The sequence below is a fragment of the Lucilia sericata genome, unplaced genomic scaffold, assembly GCF_015586225.1.
Source record: "Lucilia sericata isolate MDLA Ls3-8-SP2 unplaced genomic scaffold, ASM1558622v1 Contig000652F_arrow, whole genome shotgun sequence".
NCBI lineage: Eukaryota > Metazoa > Arthropoda > Insecta > Diptera > Calliphoridae > Lucilia > Lucilia sericata.
The window spans coordinates 117,691-139,367 of NW_023994658.1; the positions used below are offsets into that span (position 1 = coordinate 117,691).

The following is a 21,677-nucleotide window of genomic DNA, read 5'->3' on the forward strand; positions in this document are numbered from 1 at the left end:
TCGGGTTACTAGTTGTGATAAAAATTCTACATCTTTTTCCACACTTTTTTTGCTGGGTATAACTACAAAGACTTTTCCTTTTAGATCTATTTTTTTCGCCAAATTATTTATTAAGAACAATAATTGATTGCATTTATATGTATAAAACAACATAGTGTTTTAAGTTTAATGATTTATAAAAAAGTTTTTTTTTTTTAAGTTAAATCAAAATTTAATTCACATAACATTTAAAGCTTAAATTAAAAAAAAATCACTTTAACCAAACATAAAAGTAACAAAATTAACATAAAACAAAATAAAAATTTTATAACAATACTTTTTGTATGCTTAAAAATAATTTTAAGCATAAAAGTATTTACAAAAAAAGCACTGCATTTAATTCATTTTTTATAAAGAAAAACTTTGTCTGGTTTTTAACTTATAATAATTTTAAAATATTATTTTCTCAATTGAGACAAAACAAATTAAACTTTGTTTTTCTCAAGTTATCTAAACTTGTTAACATCGAAAATTTAATACAAACATACATATACCTTTATGTATTTTACTAATATTAAAACGAAAGTGTTAAAACACAAAATTAAATTGTCTATTCCTCAAACAGACCCTAATCTGTTTTCGAAAAATATTCGTAGAAAAATTAATAATTTCTTTAAAAAAATTAATTCATAGTGAATTCATTTTGTTCGATAGGTTTTTTAACCCAACTACCCAAGTCTGCACGATAAAATGCCGCAAACATTTCTTTTTTAACAATTTGAAAATATCGAGCATTTTCCTTTGCCTCAGCATAGTTATTGCTCATACAGGCACCGCCTACATTTGGTAAATTGTTCAACAAATAGTTATAGTTATAAAAGAAAGCTTGTTTCGATAACAAGGATGTCTCATTGTAAATTCTACGTCCTGTAGGCAATGAAATGATTTCAGTATCATTATCGCCAAAATTCCAATTGATACCTATACTAGGCACCCTATAAGTATTACGGGGTAATGGTGCACTGGTCTGGCCCAATAAAGGACGATTTAGGCGATATGGTTGTGGTAAGTAGCCTAAGGTATGTTGAATACGTCCACAAAAGGCACGATTCAAGTGTTTAGCATTAAACATGCTACCCAAAACAATGGAATGCAAATAAATAGGTTCTGTCAGATGGGACAAGAGAGCTCCTTGTACACCCACCACATTCCAACGGGCTATTTTGTCTGAACAGGACATGGTTAGTAAAGGTTCGCCCAGTAAAACACCATCCCAGGTTTGAGGATAATAGCGTGTACCAACCGGTGTGGTACCCATGTCGCCCTCAACCTTAGTACGTAATTGGCCATATTGGCCATTATTAAAAGAGCTAAACGTCTTATTGTTATTCGTATTAAATTGATCATTAAAACTGAAGATGCGGGCATCCCCACAGGGGGCTGTATTAATGTACAAATGAAAATGTACATTGGATTTTAAAGAATAGGGTATTTGTAAACCGTCAGGATTTCTTTGAAATATTGATTTATATTCCAATTCCGGATCGCAATGCCAACGTAGTTGGTTATAGAGATATTTCATTAAACCTCTTTTCGCTACTACCTCAGCATGTGAATCATTAAGCACGGAACCATTGCAGCAGATATTACCACCATTAATACATTTAGTGCCAGTAGCAATGGATACTACTTTGGCCTTTTCAAAATTCATATTAAAGGTCATTACCACGCCAGCCAAAACTTTATACTCACGAATCTCTTGACGGCCTCTAGTTAATTGTTCAAATTTTTGCATTATTTTGGCTTCCACTATATCCGCGTTCTGGGTAGGCAATTGATATGCTGAAGTTGCGTTATTTCTATTGTTATTTTGTAAAACCAATTGTTGGTTATTTTGTCTATTCTTGTTATTATTAAGATATACCGATTGCAAATCGTATGAAGTTGCATTATTTCTATTAGTATTATTATTTTGTAAAACCATTTGTTGGTTGTTTTGTCTATTTGATGGTGTTTTTGAAAAATTATTGTCATTCAGATTTACGGGTTGTTTTTCTAAATGATTTAAAATTTGTACAGCTGCATCGTGTTTAGCTAATTGTATAGTTTTGCCGTGACCGAAAAACTTGCGTCCATCTACTATGGCCGACATCATAAAGTAGGGAACTACAGCGGAACCCATTTCTGCCTCCAAAGTAAATTGTAAATTTGGACATAACTTTTGTAAAGCCTTTACAGCATTTGTATTTTTTTGAGACCACCGGCTACTGCCAAGAGTTGCTATATTTTGGGGCATTTGGCACATAGTTTTACATTTATTAGTTGCACGTCTTTTGGCCAATGGTTGTTCAATTTGTGGACTATCACCATGACGTCTCTTTAATGATCTAGGATGCTGGTTGTTGTTTACTGAAATAATTTCTGAAACAGATTTAAAAGATTTAGATATAAGTGAACTAGAACTGAAGCCGCAATTGAATCCGAACAATGATAGGACTGAACCAAATTTAAATGAACTAGAACTGAACTAAAACTGAACTAGAACTGAACTAGAACTGAACTAGAACTGAACTAGAACTGAACTAGAACTGAACTAGAACTGAACTAGAACTGAACTAGAACTGAACTAGAACTGAACTAGAACTGAACTAGAACTGAACTAGAACTGAACTAGAACTGAACTAGAACTGAACTAGAACTGAACTAGAACTGAACTAAAACTGAACTAAAACTGAACTAAAACTGAACTAGAACTGAACTTGAACTGAACTAGAACTGAACTAAAACTGAACTAAAACTGAACTAGAACTGAATTTGAACTGAAACTGAATTAGAACTAAACTAGAACAGAATTTTAACTACACTAGGACTGAAGAAGAAATGAATTAGACCTGAACTAGACCTAAACCGGAAATGAACCAGAACCAAATATGAATTGGATCTGATTTGAACTAGAACTGAACTTAAACTAAACTAGATCTTTACTAGAACTGAATTAGAACTGGATTAGAACTGAACTAGTACTGAACTAAAACTGAATTAGAACTGGACTAGAACTGAACTAGTACTGAACTAAACTAGAATTGAACTAGAACTGAAACTGTTTAATAGAAAAATAAATCAACTTACTTTGAGATTTATGAACGCTTTCCTCAATTATCATTACACTGGAGTCGCAAGATTCGATGGGATTTCTAGCATAGCTCTTCACACATACTTTCATCTCCACACTCTCTACATTTTCCATATTCATTGTGGAAAATGTTTTATTTGTAAGAGTTTTACGGTTCACTTGACAAGTTTTTAGTTTATTGCTTAACATGTTGCCTAATTCGGATTTGTTCTCGCTATTAAAAAGTTTTTTGCAACTTGCATTTTGTGACCTAGTTTCAGCTACTTTTGGTTGAGAACCGCTAGTTGTTGGCAAATTTGTAATATTTTCCAAAGGGATAGATTTTTCATCCAAACATTTAGCTTCAATTTCTTTTATAGTTAATGGTATAAGTTCTTTTTGAAGAGATATGTTATCTATTGCATCTAGCGTTTTTGGAAGAGTTGTTAAGGCATTGGATTCATTTTCAGGCATTTCCTTAATAGGTTCTTTACCTTCATTAACAATTTCAGTAATATCTGGATTTGCATTCGAATCAATTTCATTAATACTATTATTAAGCAATTCATCTTTAGTGCTTAGTTTCTCCTTAACTGCTACCTGGGCAGGCATACATGTCTTCAAGTTGTTGTTATCAACAAAAACATTACACAAATTGGCCAATGCTGCTAGGGCACATGATTTCTGTGCCTGCTTAAATGTTTTGCCTGTGGCACTAAAATGTCTACCTTCCATTTGCAGAGAGACTTTGAAACAGCATTTATTATGGACACCAGCAACCAGGCTGGACTTACAGTGGACTTGACCGAAAATTTTATTCAGGGTGGCAACTGGATCTTTATTTACACAGAAAATTTCCGAATTTTTAGATAATTCAGTTGAGGAGTATTTTTCCACACTCCTTTCTTCCATTATTTTCACAGCAATATGTTTCTTTTTTTCTAAATTAATTAAAATTGTTCAATCCTTGATAATTATGGAAGTTTTGCAAAATTTACCGTTTAATTTCTTCTTCTTTCCTGATGGTTTTCTCAACTGTTGTAATTTTGAATTCAATCATTCACAATAGAAATTAATAAGGATGCCAGAGGGCATATTCAAGTTTTTATAACAAAAAAGAATATAAGCGATTTTTTGTAAATTTGTAATTAGAGAAAAAATAGTTTGAAGTTTTTATTTTCATATTTAATATGGATATTTTCAAATAAATAATATTTTTGTGTAAATAATTTTATGAAACTGACTAAAAATTAATCTTAATTAATTAAAATCAGGCAATAACTATGATACACCCTGTTATAACTTTACAACAGCTTGCACACGCTAAATTTTTTGAGATTACACGCTAAAGGGCCCTTCAGACGATCACACTTTACGTACGACAAGTCTAATGAAAAAGTAAAATGAAATTCCATCCGTATAACACGTGTTTACACGATTTGTATAAAACAATAACAAAGTAAGATGGAAACAGTTGTTTCAATTTTTTTGTATGTGTTTACATAAAAATACATCCCTGATCTAATGCGACTTGCTTGTTTTTTGAATCATTTCAAAAAATGAAAAGAGCCATACGACTGTCAAATTTTCCATCCGTATTTTCTCTCAATGTGTGATGGTTTTATTACATATTGCGTTTAGACGATCCCATCCGATCTCTTCTACACAAAATTCTGACAGATCATATTACTTGTGTGCTCGTGTGAAGTGGGCTTAATACATACGGAATAATTTAGATATAGCACTCAGGATATAATTAAAAAAAAATTTGCTACATAAATCGACTTGAAAATAGTCGATTTTTCGAAATCGAAAGATTGACAATTTAAACGTCGAAAAATCTAAATTTCGTAAATTAAAAAAGTCGATATATTGTTTAAACTATAGAGCCGTAGTGAATGATATAAAAAAGGCCTTTGTTTTTATTAAGGGCAACACTCAGAGGAAAAATCGCTGAAATTTATATGTTATATCAAAATCGCTAAATTCAATTTGATAACAAAATTAACAATCATATTACCAATACTTTTTTCATTTTCTCTACACCTTGTCATTCTCAAACTCTCCCCCCAAGCGCTCTTGCGCCGATTCGGCTTAAGCCGACTAAGCCTAGCCGCCGAACGAAATGTCAAAGCCGCCGCCGCCGAAAATTTTTCAGCTTAATACGGCTTGAAAATTTCGCCATATTTTGTACAATTTACAGAATACTTTCGCTAAATTTGTGGAATTTTACAATATAAAATTAATTTGTTTTCATTTAAGCAAGTTTTCTTTTATTTAATAATAAGCCGCTCATTGAAATTTGGCCGGTGTAGAACTTTGCTCAACGTTCGATGTATATGCTTCGCCTCAGATATTTTCGTGTTTTCGCGCCTAATTCGAGTCGCCGCTTTGACTTCAAACCAGCTTCGTTGACGTCAACGGAGCTACACCTTTTTACATTGCTGGTATGTCATACCGTAAAGGGCTAGGGTATCGAACATGTGTATTTCAAATGGGAAGTGCAGTTGATGTCAATTCTGCCGACTGCGAAAAGAAATTCTGCTAGAATTTTTCGCGCCAAACTGTTTTCTGCATTTTTTATTTGCCACAAAAAATCTGTTGTTGTGTGTGTGCGAAAATCTAAAATGACAGAAATGATATTCTTTAAATAAAAAAATAATTTTTTACTAAAAATTAAAATTAATAAGATTGTATGCTATACTACTATACCGAGGGTCATTGTACAAAGAAACAGCAAGTGTTGGGTTGAATTTAGTTAAATTGTTAATAATTATATGGGTTTGTTTTCGTTTAATACCCAAAAGTGTTTATCGAAATCTATATTTGGCATATTTGTGAGATCTAGAAGATTAAAAAATGTAAGTAATGTTGTTAATTAATTATTTATTTGTCTATAAAGAACGTCTTTCTTTTCAAGAAAGAGGAGGCATCATGATGGTCGTCTCCTGGAAGAATGCCCACAAGAGAGTGGCAATTGTATACCTCCCTAGTAGCCTAGGCGGGTGGTGGTCGGTCGGCTAGTGGTGACATGGTATATTATCACCTAGAGGCAATGGAAGGAAGCTGATTGCCGTTTTCAGGGGGTATCCTTGAGATACATACTTATTATTATACCATTGATCTTAGCAGAATCACTACCATACACCCACCCATAATAGAGCGCGATGTCTGTCAGGTGTGCCTTTCAGTGAAGCTCTTGTTGTCTCTAAACACTATGGTGGCCGAATATTTACAAGAAACAATTGTTAAGCCGTCTTTTATACAAATTTATAGCTTTGTAGAGAATGTCTTCACGGACCTAGAGGATATAACCTGGCTAGGTATGTAGATGTTGTTTGGGCAAAATATTGGTACTAACCATTGTGGGCTTTATGTCGACTTTAGGTCCATTATAGTTGTCACACTATACCAAATAAGCATTCTTGCTGGAATTAAAGTTTTAAACAAGTTTAATTCCAGTCAAACATTCAAATTTCAAGTGTTGAAATACACTTTAATTCAATAGCATTCTCCAGTGAAAACGAAACTTGAATTCAAGTCGAACATTACAATGTTTTTACAGTATAATTCAATGCACGAAATCTATATACATAATACATATATAAAATTCTAACGTTACTGACTGATTGACTGATTCATCATCGTAGAGCCTAAACGGTTTTAGCTAAAGAGCTGAAATTTAGACATGAGGTTGGTCTCCCACCAAATAGATACACTTAGACGGGATTTTTGGAAATTCGAATGATTAGGGGGTTAAAAATGGTAAAAACGGGTAAATTCGGTAACCTCATATCTCCTAAACTATAAAAGAACAGTTTAAAGCTTATCGTCGTTCATTTAAAAAATAAGCGGGCAGGTGTCTGGTACTTTTTTCAAATTCGGCCCCTTTGGGGAATTAACGGGTAGAAACTGTAATTTGGTACTTCTTTTGCACCCCATAAACCAGAGAACATTCAAAAAATATTTTTGAATCCTTCATAACTTGACGAACAAATAAAAATATAAATTTAGTACTTTTTGGATATTCGGACGTTTAAGGGGTGAAAATTGTACCTATTTTTGGTACTTTTTTATAAAACATTGTTTTTGGTTTATTAACTTATACATATGAATACATAATAACGGGCTCCCAATACGATGTTGCAACTGGTACTTTTTTGACTTAGAACTTAGAAACATGTAATTAAGCACTTGAGAATCTATAAAAGTGGACTTTTTGGTACTTTTTCGTTCTTCAAAAGGTACTTTTTGAGTTTTCTATTTTTCGTTCTTCGACTGGTACTTTTTGAATTTTTTATAATATTGAACCTAGAAACATGAATTTAGGAATGTACAGCACGGATTAAGTAATAACATATAAAAGGGAACTTTTTGGTACTTTTTCGTTCTTCAAAAGGTATTTTTTGAATTTTCTATAATATTGAACATGGAGTAAGTGAGAACATATAAAACGGGACTTTTTGGTACTTTTTCGTCCTTCAACTTGTACTATTTGGATTTTCTTTTATAATGAACCTAAAAACACAAAACTAAGCAATCAGGGACTTGAGTGAATGAAAATTTAAACTGGAGTATTTCTGGTAATTTTTCGTTCTTTAACTGGTACTTTTTGAATTTTCTAAAATATTGAATATATAAACATAAAATTAAACACGCAGTATCCTAATTGAACGAAAATTTATCTCGCTTACGTCCATTTTGCAAAAAGAGCTCGATATCAATCGAAATCTCTATAGGCCATAGTTGACCCTGCCCCCTTCAATAATTGATTTTAACGTTTTCTACGTACTTAATAATACCATAATAAAACAATTTTTGTTGGAACGAAAATATGTAATGAAATCTTCTTCAGAAAATGACTTAAACGCACATAAATGGCTTTCAAATGTCGATGTCGACGAAATAAACATTTTTAGGAACCGAAACCCACATTTATGAAAAATAAAATTATGAGGATCGGTCCACCAATATAACCCTCTTACAGAAAATCAGTTTATAGCTAATACATCATTCCAAAAGTTATCATTATGATAGAATTATGGTAGAATTAAAAAAAAAAAATACTTTAAATTATATATATTATTGATCCAATTCCACATTTAAGTCCCTAATCCGAAAATCACGGTGACGTTCTTATTAATCTAATGATCGGACCACTTCCGAAATTTTCTTTTTTACGACATATGATTTGCCTTACTTATTTTAATCATAAAATACCACTAAAATAGGAATAGTCTTCCTTTAGAGTTGCAAGTTTCATACATTCTAATAATGTTTTCAAAGTGAAACTTTTGGAATATTTTTCAATCTCTTTGTGATCCCTTTTAAATGATGTTGTTCTGAAAGAACTTTAACATCCATGTAAACATTTTGGGTAATAAATTGGGGGACTACCAATGAGGGGAGCGGAACCTCCCATATGAATTAAATACAAAAATTCGTTTATCTGGGAAACCAATATAACTAAATTCCTCAAATTTTGCACGAACAACTTTAATATTCATCTGAACATTTTGGAGAAAAAAGGGCGGAGTTTCATCTGGGGGGCTTGGAGCTCCCATATGAATTAAATAGAAAAATTCGTATATCTGAGAAACTATTAGAGCTAGAATTTCAATTTTTACTGAAGAACATTTAGAGAATAACGGGCGGACTTTCAATGGGAGGCTTGGCACTTCCCATATGAATGAAATACAAAATTTTGTATATCTGGGAAACTATTGCAATAATTTGCGTGGAATCTCCCATATGTAACAAATTGTATATCTGGAAAACCATTGCAGTTAGAATCATCAAAGTCGTTAAGTGGGTTATATTGCTTTTAGGGTAGCACAGCACACTGGGTATAGCTAGTAAATAAACAAATAAAATATCTTTGTTTTTACGTTATTGATCATTTTCTTAATGCAAAATTTTTTAGAAACTGATTTTCTGCAAGATGTTTTATATGGAAGATAGGCTTAAATATCGGCAGATCCTAGTAAAACTTGGAGAAAGGATTTGTTTTTAATTTTTAAGAATTTTTTATTCATCCCTGCATAATTTCTCACACAACTTTTGAGCTTGCTCTGTTTTGTTGTTATAAACAATATATTTGCTTCCAAAATCCAACTTTCTGATCTCTCGGATTCCGTTTTTATTTAAAATCGTTGAAAAATTAAAAACTAAACGTAGTTGAAAACTTAGCCTACTTGGGTCGGCGGCGGCGGCTTATTACAGAAAATATCGGCGGCGGCTAAATTGTCGGCTCAATTTAACTTTTTCTTTAGAAATAGACCTTATAAGGGTTATTATATTGAAAAATCTTTGTATAATAGTCTGTTACATAGAAACCTGTCTCTATATAAGTTTTTTTCTGCAGAATATGGACATTTATAGTAGTTTTCACTATTTTAATATTAGCACAATATTGTGTGGCAACTCTTTTCAATTTGCCATAAGAATTCAAAATAGTGGCAACTCCGTTCAATTTGGTGAAATTATGTTCTGAAATGCATGTGTGATTCTAATCTTTATCAGCGGCTACGTTTAAGCCGGCTTAGCTTTTGAGCCGAAAGAAGTCGGCGGCGGCGCGGCTTGCAAAATATTACCGGCGGCCAGCCGCCGCCGATTTGAGCCGTCTCGGCTTATATCTCTGGCTTACAGTCGATTTTAAGCCGCCGCCGACATATTTAGTGTCAGTCGCCGCCGCTGTTAATATTTGTCGGCGCAGGGCTCTCTCTGTCTTGTCATTCTCAAACTCTCCCCCAAAGCGCTCTGAACGTGAAAAAGAAAATTTTTGTGCGAAAAACTTTGCGTCATAGAAATTTTATTTAAATTCTAGTGTTTTTCTTTGAAAAATATAAATAAATTTGAGCCTATTTTATAGTAAACATAGTAAGTTTCACGAAGTGTTATAAATATTTAAGAAATTTATGTTATTAAAGTGAAAAATTAAGTTGAAAAAATGTACGCTGCAAAAAAAAAAATCGAAAGAAAAAAACCGCAAGGCCAGACAATGATGCAGAAAATAAAAATCCAAAATGGCGGTCCTTTATTTATGGTTAAGCGTGCTTTTATAAATAATTTGTTTTTAAAAGAAATTAAAAGTTTACAAATTAAAAAGTGAAATGTTTTTATTTTGTTAAATAATTTAAAGGGTTTTATATAATATTTGCATTTGTAAAAGTATTGTTGTAAGTGTAGTTTTTGTACAGCTGCCGCCGGTGTTGTTTTTTTCTTTAATATATTTTAGTTCCAGAAGTTGTTTAACCACCAAACTTGTTTGTTAGAGTAGCCAGATTTTATTGTATTTTTTTTTTTGTTAACTTTTAGGGGATTATTAAATGGCTTGGGTATATAAAGTGTTTTTTATATGAAAAATTAAAATTTTCATTGAAAATGTTAATTAAACTTAAATTTGCTGTTCTGCGGAACAATTTTAGCTTAAAATATGATGAATACATTTAAATCTGCTTCATATTCATTGAATATTATACAAGTGATTATTTGCACACTTAAATTTTTAATACCGAAACAATTGGGTTTTGTAAAATGTTTTCAACTTTTGGCAGATTTAGGCAAAAAATGTTGGTTTGGTGGACTAAACTTGAACAGAGGCATAGGTGCACTAGAACTACAACAGTACTTCACCTGAACTAAAATTTAATTAGAAAAGAACTGGAACTTAACTAGAACTGACATTGAGCTGAATTAAAACTGAACTAGAACTTAACTAGTACTGAAGTAGAACAGAACTAGAACTACACTAGAACTGAACTAGAACTAAACTAAAACTGAGCTAGAATTGAACTAGAACTACACTAGAACTGAGCTAGAACTAAACTTAAACTAAAACTAACCTAGAACTGAACTAAAAATGCACTAGAACTGAACTAAATCTGCACTAGAACTGAACTGAACTAGAACTGTACTAGTACGGTACCAGAACTGAACTAGAACTGTACTTGTACTGTACCAGAACTGTACTTGAAATGATTTAAAACTGAACTAGGTCTAAACAAGAATTTAACTATCAGATTAATTTTATATACAATCTAGTTCCCATAACGATCTTTCGAAAATCATTCGTTGTTCTTTTCATTTTACTAATTTCTTATTTATTTTTCACCCCCCTAGATCTTTAAAACACAAAATGTCCGGCAATCAACAAGATTATGATAATCAAAATGATGACAGTCAAAACTATGATGATGAGAATCAGGATCAAGATCAAGACTATGATTCCCAAGATGATAATTCACAAAATAATGGTGGTAACGATGAACAGGATGATGATAATGACAATGGCGATGATAATGATAATGGTGATGATAACGGTGATGACGACGATGATGAAGATGAAGACGATGCTGATGGTCCCAAATATATACGTTTGCGTGGTTTACCCTGGTCTGCTACGCATAAAGAAATCTTAGATTTTCTTAAGAATATTAATGTAGTAGGAGGTGCTGAAGGTATACATATTATTACGAGACGCTGGGATGGTAAAAATACTGGTGAGGCTTATGTTGAGGTGAAAACACAACAGGATGTTGCTAATGCCATGAAATTGGATAATGCTAGTATGGGTCATCGTTATATAGAGGGTGAGTTTTTTTTTTGTGGGATTTTAAAAGGAAATGTTTGAAGATATTAATTGTGTATTTTAAACGATTTGCAGTTTTCAATGCCTCCTCTAAAGAGGCCAAAGAAGCCTTGCGTAAAACTAGCGGTCATGGCACTTCTTATGTGGTCAAATTGCGTGGTCTACCCTATTCCGTTACCGAGCAACAAGTTGAGGAGTTTTTCAACGGTAAGTTTGGTTTTAAACACTTTACATTTGTTACTTAAACTCTTGTTGTTAAACCATTGGTAGTTTTAATATGTACAATTTCTTTTTATAACCAAAACAAAAAAAGTTGTTTTTGATACTTAGACAAAAATTGCATGATTAATTTTTATAAAAAAGCACAGGTTTTTTAGTCTAAACAAAAAATACCTTGAAAAAAGTTCTGGGCAAAGTGTTTTACATAATTAAACCAACATGATTAAGAAACAAACATTCCCTCTGCTCCCTTTTAGGACATGGGCTATAAAAACAAAAATAATGGGAACATTTTGCTTGGTTTTCTTTTTAAACAAACAAAAAACATTAAATCTCGGGGTCATTCCAAAAAAAAAAGGCCTTTGAAATTTGTATGCAAAACCTATTACATAATTTTAATAATAATAATTCTTTTTTTTTATTTAATTAGTAAAACCATTTTTCGTTTTTTTTTTAATTAAATTTATATTAATTTTGTTTTAATTTAACCATTAAAAACAGATGGTTTTGAATATGAAAACTCCAAAAATAATATTCAATTCAAAAACAATCTAAACTTTAACCTAGAAAAATATTTAGTAAACAAACAAACAAACAAAAAAAGTTGGTTTTTTAGTTTTTGTTGTATTATTCTTGTGTTATTATTGTTACATTGGGCAGGGTTGGAAATCAAAGCGGATCGGGAGGGAATAATTTTCGTAACGGACAGAAGGGGTCGTGCTACAGGGGAAGCATTTGTTCAGTTTGAAAGCCAAGAAGACACTGAACAAGCCTTGGGACGTAATCGGCAAAAAATTGGGCACAGGTGGGTTGTTAAATAAAAAAAAAACACATATCAAACATTTACCAAAAAATCCAATAATAAATTTTAATAACTTTAATAATCTTTTTTAAAAAAAAACCTAATTGATTTTAATATAATTAAATTAAACCTATTATTAGTTTACTAATAATAATGATTAATGATTAAGGTTTTAAATTTCAGTTTTTTATGTAAAAAAAAAATCATTTTTAACGGCGCTTTCTACAATTTCCTAAGTTGTGTTTGCAGCAACTTTTTCTTCTAGTACAAAAATGGGCTTACATTGTTAAACATGTTATGTTTTCTTCTTTAAACTCTCAGGAAGTCTGATTTGTTTTAGTGCTCTCTTTATTTGATAATACATATTTATTAACAAAGCAGCCAGCGCCTTATTTCTTATTTTTTTATGTTTCAGATCTTCAACTGTTAAAACAATTGATTGTTTTTCTTTTCAAGATTTGTTATTAAATATAATTTTATTTTTCTTTTCTCTCTTTCCTATGTGCTTTAGATATATTGAAATATTCCGCAGTTCTTTGGCTGAGCTAAAACGTTCTACCGGCAATAGTAATGGCCGTATGGCTCCTTATGACTTAAAGGATCGTGGTAGTAATCGTGGCAGTGATTATGGTGGCAATAATCGTAATAATCGTAAGTATTATTTTTGATTTTTATTTAATTAATAACTGAAGCTGCAGTTAGCTCTCTAAAAGATTTTGAAAAGTAGACCTTTAAGTAATTTAGATTTGAACTTAAACTCATAACATTTACAAAGAACGCAAAGCAATCTATGACCCTGAAAAGACACCTTTAGGCACCTGTCGAAATAAAATGATTACGTCTTTAAAATCTGGAAACAATTAGCCTTCTATATATATAAAACAAGTGAATAAGTTTTTGTCATCGATCAGAATGATTCCGATGGGAAGATCAGTATTTTTAAAAGAATATATTAATACGATTGCAATCCGTTCTGTTTCTGTTTAAGACCCCGAAATGAAATTATAGAGAATGTAAGATATAGAATTTATTAGCCTTTCATAGTGAAAAAGTTTTTTACGCTTACGACTGTTATCGATTAGAATAATCCCAATGGGAATATCAGTAAATAAAGTTTGATACATTTGCGCCAAATGAAATGATTAAGAATGTAAGATCTGGACTTAAACTTAGACTTCCATATCTATAAAAGAGTGAATGAACCTAGCGGTTGTCATAGATCTGAATGATCCCTAAGGGAAGATCAGAATTTTTTTTTTAATAATAATTTAGTGAAATTACAATCCGTTCTGTTTCAATACAGAAAGTTAAATCTGTAAAAAACAAGTGAATAAGTTTCTGTCATCGATCAGAATGATCAAGATGGCAAGATCAGTATTCTATTCAAGTCCTCGAAATGAAATGATAGTCTTTCATATCTATAACAAGTTAATAAGTTTTTGAGCCTGGCAAATGTCGTCGATCAGAATGATCCCGTTGTGAAGATCAGTATTTTTAAAAATAACTTCATTGAAAGTCCCCCAAATGAAATGATTAGGAATGAAAGATTTGCAAAATAATTAGCCTTCCATATATGTAAAAGTATGATTAAGTTTCTGAACCTAACGACTATCATCGATCAGAATGGTTCCGATGGGAAGATCAGTATTTAAAGAAATGATAATAGTGCAATTGAAAACTGTTCCATAGAAATATAAAAATCGGTAAGACAAGATCAGGAGGTTGACATCGATCGAAATGATCCCAATGGAAAGATCAGTATTTTTAATAAAATTTAAAGGACCAGAATTCAGTTTCATTGGTTTATTGGTTTGCTTTCATTTTTGGTCTACTGCCAAGACTATAAACTGTACCTAATCCCACTCGTGGCTAACAGACCATCAAGCTGCCCATAATGGAACAGAATCTTGAAGAATTTCGGACATGACCATTAAAGTACTTACTGGAACTTTATGGATTCAAATGGACTACTCAACTGATTGCCTGTCTCAATAGTAGGAGAAGCGAATCAGTAGAGTCCTTCTGACAGACTGCACAAAATGGGAATCAATCGAAATTTTACAGATGGGAGCAAACAGACCATCAAGCCGTCCATTATAAGGAACAGAAAGAAGCCTGATTTCGGACTTGAAGATCGATAATAAAAAATATTGGGAAGATCGGTATTTTTGACATAATTTGGAGGACTTGAATTCAGCATCATTAGTTAAAATTTTTGGCCTACTACTAGGCCTACAAAGAGCCGTCCCATAGGGAGCAAACAGACCATCAAGTCGCTTAATATAGAATAGACTCTTAAGGGATTTCGGACATGACCATTTAAGTGCTGGAATTCTATAGACTCATTGCAGGAGAAGCGAGTTAATAGAGTCCTTTTGACAGACTGCCCAAATGAGAAAAAGACGAGTTCCAGGTGGGAGGGGTAGTTCTTAGTATCGCACTCGTATTATAACTCGTGAACCTACCAGAGACAGTCAGCTTAAACAGAGGATTCATCGTACTAATGCTTTTTGCATTGTTCCTGCTTTCCTTTTAGGTTGGGGTGGTAATGGTGGCTTTGGCGTAGGCGCCAATAACACACTCGGTTTCAATAATTTACCAAACTTTGGTAATAACGGTAATTTTGGTAACAATGGTGGCGGTAATTTCGGCAACTTTGGCAACAATGGTGGCGGCGGTGGTGGCGGCATGGGCAACTTTGGTAACTTTGGCAACAATAATGGTGGAAACTTTGGTAACTTTGGCAACAATAACCTTGGAGGTGGCAACTTTGGTAACAACTCTGGAGGCGGCAACAACAGTGGTGGCGGTTTCAATCGTTTCAGCGGCAACAGTGGCAATTTTGGCAATGATTTTGGTGATTTCGGCAACTTTGGCAATGATCGCGGTAACAACGGCATGGGTGGTGGTGGCAACAATACGGGAGGCAATAATGGTGGTTTCAACAATTTTGCCAACTTTGGCAACTGTGGAGGCAATAATATGGGAGGTGGTGTTGGAGGTTTTGGCGGAAATTCTGGTGGAGGTAACTTTGGTCCCATCGGTGGTGGACGCAATGATGATTACTATATGATCATGTTGCGTGGTTTGCCATTCTCTTCGTTCGAAAATGATGTCTTCAAAGTGAGTAAAAGCAAGAAATTCTTAAAGAAAAGCTGAATGCTAAATGATATGTTTTCAATTTTATAATAGTTCTTTGAACCTTTGCGTCCCGCCAATGTACGCATACACTATAACAAACAAAACGGACGCCATAATGGTACTGCCGAGGCTTTGTTTGAGACTTACGATGATGCTCAGGCGGCCATGAAACGTCATCGTTGCAAAATGGGTTCTCGTTACATTGAGTTGTTCTTTAATGGCAAATCCAAGTCTAAGGTGGGCAATAACTACAGCTCTGGCGGCAGCATGGGAGGCGGTAACAGTATTGGTGTGGGTGGTGGCATGGGCGGAGGCATGGGTGGTGGCATGGGCGGAGGCATGGGTGGTGGCATGGGTGGTGGTGTGTTTTCAAGGCGCATCTAAACCTTCAGCCATAGATGTTGAGTTTTTATATATTTCAGCAACGTCCTTTCCCCCCTGATCTCCCATTTGTTATACGAATGTTGAGACATTCTCTAGATTTTTAATTAAAATCTCTGGCTATCCATACATTTTGACTCTTGTACATCTATTCCTGCTTCTACTCTATAAATTTTATTTATTTCCTTAAAAGAATACTTTTATTTTTCTTTTTTTAATTTAAGCTTAATTATGACTACATATTTTCCTTCATTTTAGTTTTTAATTATAACTTTAATAACAAAACAAATTACTTAAGAAAAACACACGTCCTTTTTTTGTCTAAGATTCCTTCATAAACGCAAAAAATTTAAATTAGACACTTGTAATTCCTAAACGTAAACCTTATATCCTACAAAATTTTGTAAATTAAATTTTATTTTTTTCGTTTACAATTAAAAAAAAACAACAACATTTTTCTACTTTATTATAACATAACAGTTTATAAATAAATAATTTAGTTTGTAATTTAATCAAGAGTTTAAAACACCACAACAGAAATGAAAATAAAATGTGTGTGAATGAAACACACATTAGGCTTAATTTTAAAAAGACCTAAATGATATAATTCTTGAAATAATTTTAAAACACAATTTAATAATTACAGTTAAAAGAAAACAAAAATAAAATATTAAAAAAAATTTCAAAGAAACGGAAATTTAAAGAAAACTAAATTTAACAAAAAAAGAGTTTTATTTAAGAAAATCACAAATTTTCACTATTTAGTCGATTGGAGCGTTATTTAAGGAGTTACAGCCGATTTTAGTTTTTTCATATAAAAATACAATTTTCATGGAAAATTGAAGTGATCACAGATTTTCACTATTTAATCGATTGGAGCGTTATTTAAGGATTTACTGTTTTATGTTTTTCATATAAAAATGCAATTTTCATGGAAAATTGAAGTGATCACAGATTTTCACTATTTAATCGATTGGAGCGTTATTTAAGGATTTACAGACGATTTTAAGTTTTTCATATAAAAATGCAATTTTCATGGAAAATTGAAGTGATCACAGATTTTCACTATTTAGTCGATTGGAGCGTTATTTAAGAAACTACAGCCGATTTTAGTTTTTTCATATAAAAATGCAATTTTCATGGAAAATTGAAGTGATCACAGATTTTCACTATTTAGTCGATTGGAGCGTTATTTAAGGATTTACAGCCGATTTTAGTTTTTTCATATAAAAATGCAATTTTCATGGAAAATTTTTTATTTAAGGATTTACAGACGATTTTAAGTTTTTCATATAAAAATGAATCACAGATTTTCACTATTTAGTCGATTGGAGCGTTATTTAAGAAACTTCATGGAAAATTGAAGTGATCACAGATTTTCACTATTTAATCGATTGGAGTGTTATTTAAGAAACTACAGCCGATTTTAGTTTTTTCATATAAAAATGCAATTTTCATGGAAAATTGAAGTGATCACAGATTTTCACTATTTAGTTGGAGCATTATTTAAGAAACTACAGCCGATTTAAGTTTTTTCATATAAAAATGCAATCTTCGTGGAAAATTGAAGTGATCACAGATTTTCACTATTTAATCGATTGGAGCGTTATTTAAGGATTTACAGCCGATTTTAGTTTTTTCATATAAAAATGCAATCTTCGTGGAAAATTGAAGTGATCACAGATTTTCACAATTTAGTCGATTGGAGCGTTATTTAAGAAACTACAGCCGATTTTAGTTTTTTCATGTAAAAATTCAATTTTCATGGAAAATTGAAGTGATCACAGATTTTCACTATTTAGTCGATTGGAGCGTTATTTAAGAAACTACAGCCGATTTTAGTTTTTTCATATAAAAATGCATTTTTCATGGAAAATTGAAGTGATCACAGATTTTCACTATTTAGTCGATTGGAGCGTTATTTAGGATTTACAGCCGATTTTATGTTTTTCATATAAAAATGGAATTTTCATGGAAAATTGAAGTGATCACAGATTTTCACTATTTAGTCGATTGGAGCGTTATTTAAGGAGTTACAGCCGATTTTAGTTTTTTCATATAAAAATACAATTTTCATGGAAAATTGAAGTGATCACAGATTTTCACTATTTAGTCGATTGGAGCGTTATTTAAGAAACTACAGCCGATTTAAGTTTTTTCATATAAAAATGCAATTTTCATGGAAAATTGAAGTGATCACAGATTTTCACTATTTAGTCGATTGGAGCGTTATTTAAGGAGTTACAGCCGATTTTAGTTTTTTCATATAAAAATACAATTTTCATGGAAAATTGAAGTGATCACAGATTTTCACTATTTAGTCGATTGGAGCGTTATTTAAGGATCTACAGCCGATTTTAGTTTTTTCATATAAAAATGCAATTTTCATGGAAAATTGAAGTGATCACAGATTTTCACTATTTAGTCGATTGGAGCGTTATTTAAGAAACTACAGCCGATTTAAGTTTTTTCATATAAAAATGCAATTTTCATAGAAAATTTAAGTGATCACAGATTTTCACTATTTAGTCGATTGGAGCGTTATTTAAGAAACTACAGCCGATTTTAGTTTTTTCATATAAAAATGCAATTTTCATGGAAATTTGAAGTGATCACATATTTTCACTATTTAGTCGATTGGAGCGTTATTTAAGGATTTACAGCCGATTTAAGTTTTTTCATATAAAAATGCAATTTTCATGGAAAATTGAAGTGATCACAGATTTTCACTATTTAGTCGATTAGAGCGTTATTTAAGAAACTACAGCCGATTTTAAGTTTTTCATATAAAAATGCATTTGTCATGGAAGATTAAAGTGATCACAGATTTTCACTATTTAATCGATTGGAGCGTTATTTAAGGATCCCGATTTTAGTTTTTTCATATAAAAATGTAATTTTCATGGAATATTGAAGTGATCACAGATTTTCACTACTTAGTCGATTGAAGCGTTATTTAAGAAACTACAGCCGATTTTAGTTTTTTCATATAAAAATGCATTTCTCATGGAAAATTGAAGTGATCACAGATTTTCACTATTTAGTCGATTGGAGCGTTATTTAAGAAACTACAGCCGATTTTAGTTTTTTCATATTAAAATGCAATTTTCATGGAAAATTGAAGTGATCACAGATTTTCACTATTTAGTCGATTGGAGCGTTATTTAAGAAACTACAACCGATTTTAGTTTTTTCATATAAAAATGCAATTCACATGGAAAATTGAAGTGATCACAGATTTTCACTATTTTATTTAAGAAACTACAGCCGATTTTATGTTTTTCATATAAAAATGCAATTTTCATGGAAAGTTTCACAGCCGATGTTGAGATTTTTATTTAAACTTTTTTTTTATCTTTAGGAATTGGTGTAAATTATAACAACTTGTCTTCATTTTATTGAAAAACAAATTATTATTTTATTGTATTTATTTGTTTAGCATTAACAATGTTGTATAATTTAATTTTATATAAAATAAATAATTGTATTTGACATTGTGATACATTTATTAAGAGTGTTGTAGAGTTTTGTATTTACACAGTTTATTTAATTTATTTTTTTTTATAATAATTTTTCAGATACAATAAACAATAACGAAAATACAATTTTAAAATAAATATTGAAATGTTTTTCTCGATTATATTAAAGGGTGTTGGTGGTGGGTATAATATAATAATTATGGGAAGTTTGTGACTTAAATATTTATTTGTATAATTCGTTCCACTTGGTTGCTATAATTGAAACAGTAAATTGTGATTGTGTATCTCAAATAGAAATGCGTTGTATAATAATAGTTGTAAGTAGAGGTAGGAATCCCTTACAGACAAAGTTTTCCATAAGTTAGATTTGTTTAGCCAGAAGTTTTCAATATTTTTTTTATAATTTTTATAAGATTTGGCATTACTTTTTATAGAACAAACAGTAATGCCAAGTTTGTTATTTCTCGAACGCAACAGCATTTTGATGCTGCAGTGTTGCATTGCAATGAACTCTTGAGTTTAACCTTTACATTTTTTAAAATTGAATATAATTTCCACCCTGTTTAACTCACATTTTTGTTTAATCCAAACAACAATATAATTGTCTCATGACAATAGAAACTATATTCATTATTTGATCAACACAAACATTAATGAAAAATGTGCTTTACTCTGTCGAGGCAGGTGACTTAAAAAAAATTTAAATAAATTAATAATGAAATCAATTTGTATTAACAATTTGTAAAATACATACAAAATAATTAAGGCAACACGTGTAATTTATAATATAGTTCATAATTTTGAGTAAATCACTTAAAATTATTGAGAATTTAGGGAAAACCCTGTTTGCAAGATCATCAATACTACCACGGATAACATTTTTATTGTTTAAGGTCTAACGTTTAAATTTCATTTAATTATAAACTAATTTAACAATATCTCAACAACTATGGCTAAACAATCGAATTAAAACGTTTGTTTACAAAACGCTACACGATCACCCAGCAATATCAATGTAAATAAAATGATAAATGGGTATTTACTTTCCTTATTTGAATAATGCAAATTAAGTTTACGAAACACTTTCTTAAAACGTGATCATATATATATGTTTTATTTTTAATTCTATAAGCAAACTCAATGGAAAATCAAGAACTTAGTTTAGGCAAACAAAAAATTATTATTACAATTATTAAGGAGAAGGTATGTTCAACGTTAAAATCGTTAAGCCGATTTTAGGTTTTTCTTATAAAAATGCAATTTTAATGGAAAATTGAAGTGATCACAGATTTTCACTATTTAGTCGATTGGAGCGTTATTTAAGGATTTACAGACGATTTAAGTTTTTTCATATAAAAATGCAATTTTCATGGAAAATTGAAGTGATCACAGATTTTCACTATTTAGTCGATTGGAGCGTTATTTAAGAAACTACGGCCGATTTTAAGTTTTTCATATAAAAATGCAATTTTCATGGAAAATTGAAGTGATCACAGATTTTCACTATTTAGTCGATTGGAGTGTTATTTAAGGAACTACAGCCGATTTAAGTTTTTTCATATAAAAATGCAATTTTCATGGAAAATTTAAGTGATTACAGATTTCCACTATTTAGTCAATTGGAGCGTTATTTAAGGATTTACAGCCGATTTTATGTTTCTCATATAAAAATGCAATTTTCATGGAAAATTGAAGTGATCACAGAATTTCACTATTTAGTCGATTGGAGCGTTATTTAAGGATCTACAGCCGATTTTATGTTTTTCATATAAAGAAAACTTTTCAGAAGACGTTGGGATTACTTCCCTAGTTAGATGATTATGACGTCCTCTTTGCAATTAATGACGTTAACATTTGTTTACATTTTTATGTATAATAACTAATTAATTGATAAAAAAAATATTTAACAAATGATTATTTTTAAACACGCGTTACAACCCAGCAAGCAATTTTGCAGGAATAGAATTTTTTTTG

At 31.3% G+C, this 21,677-nt stretch overlaps 2 protein-coding genes across 3 annotated transcripts; one reads left to right on the top strand and one right to left on the bottom strand.

The window, feature by feature from the left end:
* Window positions 1–139: 139 nt before the first annotated feature.
* Window positions 140–4,147, bottom strand: LOC119607070 (double-stranded RNA-specific editase Adar-like). Its single transcript, XM_037960814.1, has 3 exons — window positions 4,090–4,147; window positions 3,109–4,032; window positions 140–2,400 (listed from the first exon to the last, which is right to left on the bottom strand). The coding sequence occupies exons 2-3, from the start codon at window positions 4,001–4,003 to the stop codon at window positions 662–664; spliced, it is 2,634 nt and encodes an 877-aa protein (XP_037816742.1). The 5' UTR covers window positions 4,004–4,032; window positions 4,090–4,147; the 3' UTR covers window positions 140–661.
* Window positions 4,148–6,395: 2,248 nt separating this feature from the next.
* LOC119607066 (heterogeneous nuclear ribonucleoprotein H2) lies at window positions 6,396–16,892 on the top strand. 2 transcript variants are annotated; one of them, XM_037960806.1, is made up of 7 exons: window positions 6,396–6,414; window positions 11,213–11,682; window positions 11,757–11,888; window positions 12,561–12,705; window positions 13,214–13,353; window positions 15,239–15,825; window positions 15,895–16,892. In XM_037960806.1, the coding sequence occupies exons 2-7, from the start codon at window positions 11,229–11,231 to the stop codon at window positions 16,225–16,227; spliced, it is 1,791 nt and encodes a 596-aa protein (XP_037816734.1). In that variant the 5' UTR covers window positions 6,396–6,414; window positions 11,213–11,228; the 3' UTR covers window positions 16,228–16,892. The 2 variants fall into 2 exon arrangements, with proteins under 2 accessions (XP_037816734.1, XP_037816733.1); XM_037960805.1 differs by lacking the exon at window positions 6,396–6,414 and adding an exon at window positions 9,788–9,970.
* Window positions 16,893–21,677: the final 4,785 nt, after the last annotated feature.

Excerpts from the sequence above, each read along its gene's own strand:
- LOC119607070 (XM_037960814.1), bottom strand. The coding sequence starts at position 4,003 with ATGGAAGAAAGGAGTGTGGAAAAATACTCCTCAACTGAATTATCTAAA. Across the intron at positions 2,401-3,108 it reads AAGCGTTCATAAATCTCAAA|AAATTATTTCAGTAAACAAC; the intron begins GTAAGTTGATTT and ends AATCTGTTTCAG.
- LOC119607066 (XM_037960806.1), top strand. The coding sequence starts at position 11,229 with ATGTCCGGCAATCAACAAGATTATGATAATCAAAATGATGACAGTCAA. Across the intron at positions 11,683-11,756 it reads GGGTCATCGTTATATAGAGG|TTTTCAATGCCTCCTCTAAA; the intron begins GTGAGTTTTTTT and ends AACGATTTGCAG. Across the intron at positions 13,354-15,238 it reads TGGCAATAATCGTAATAATC|GTTGGGGTGGTAATGGTGGC; the intron begins GTAAGTATTATT and ends CTTTCCTTTTAG.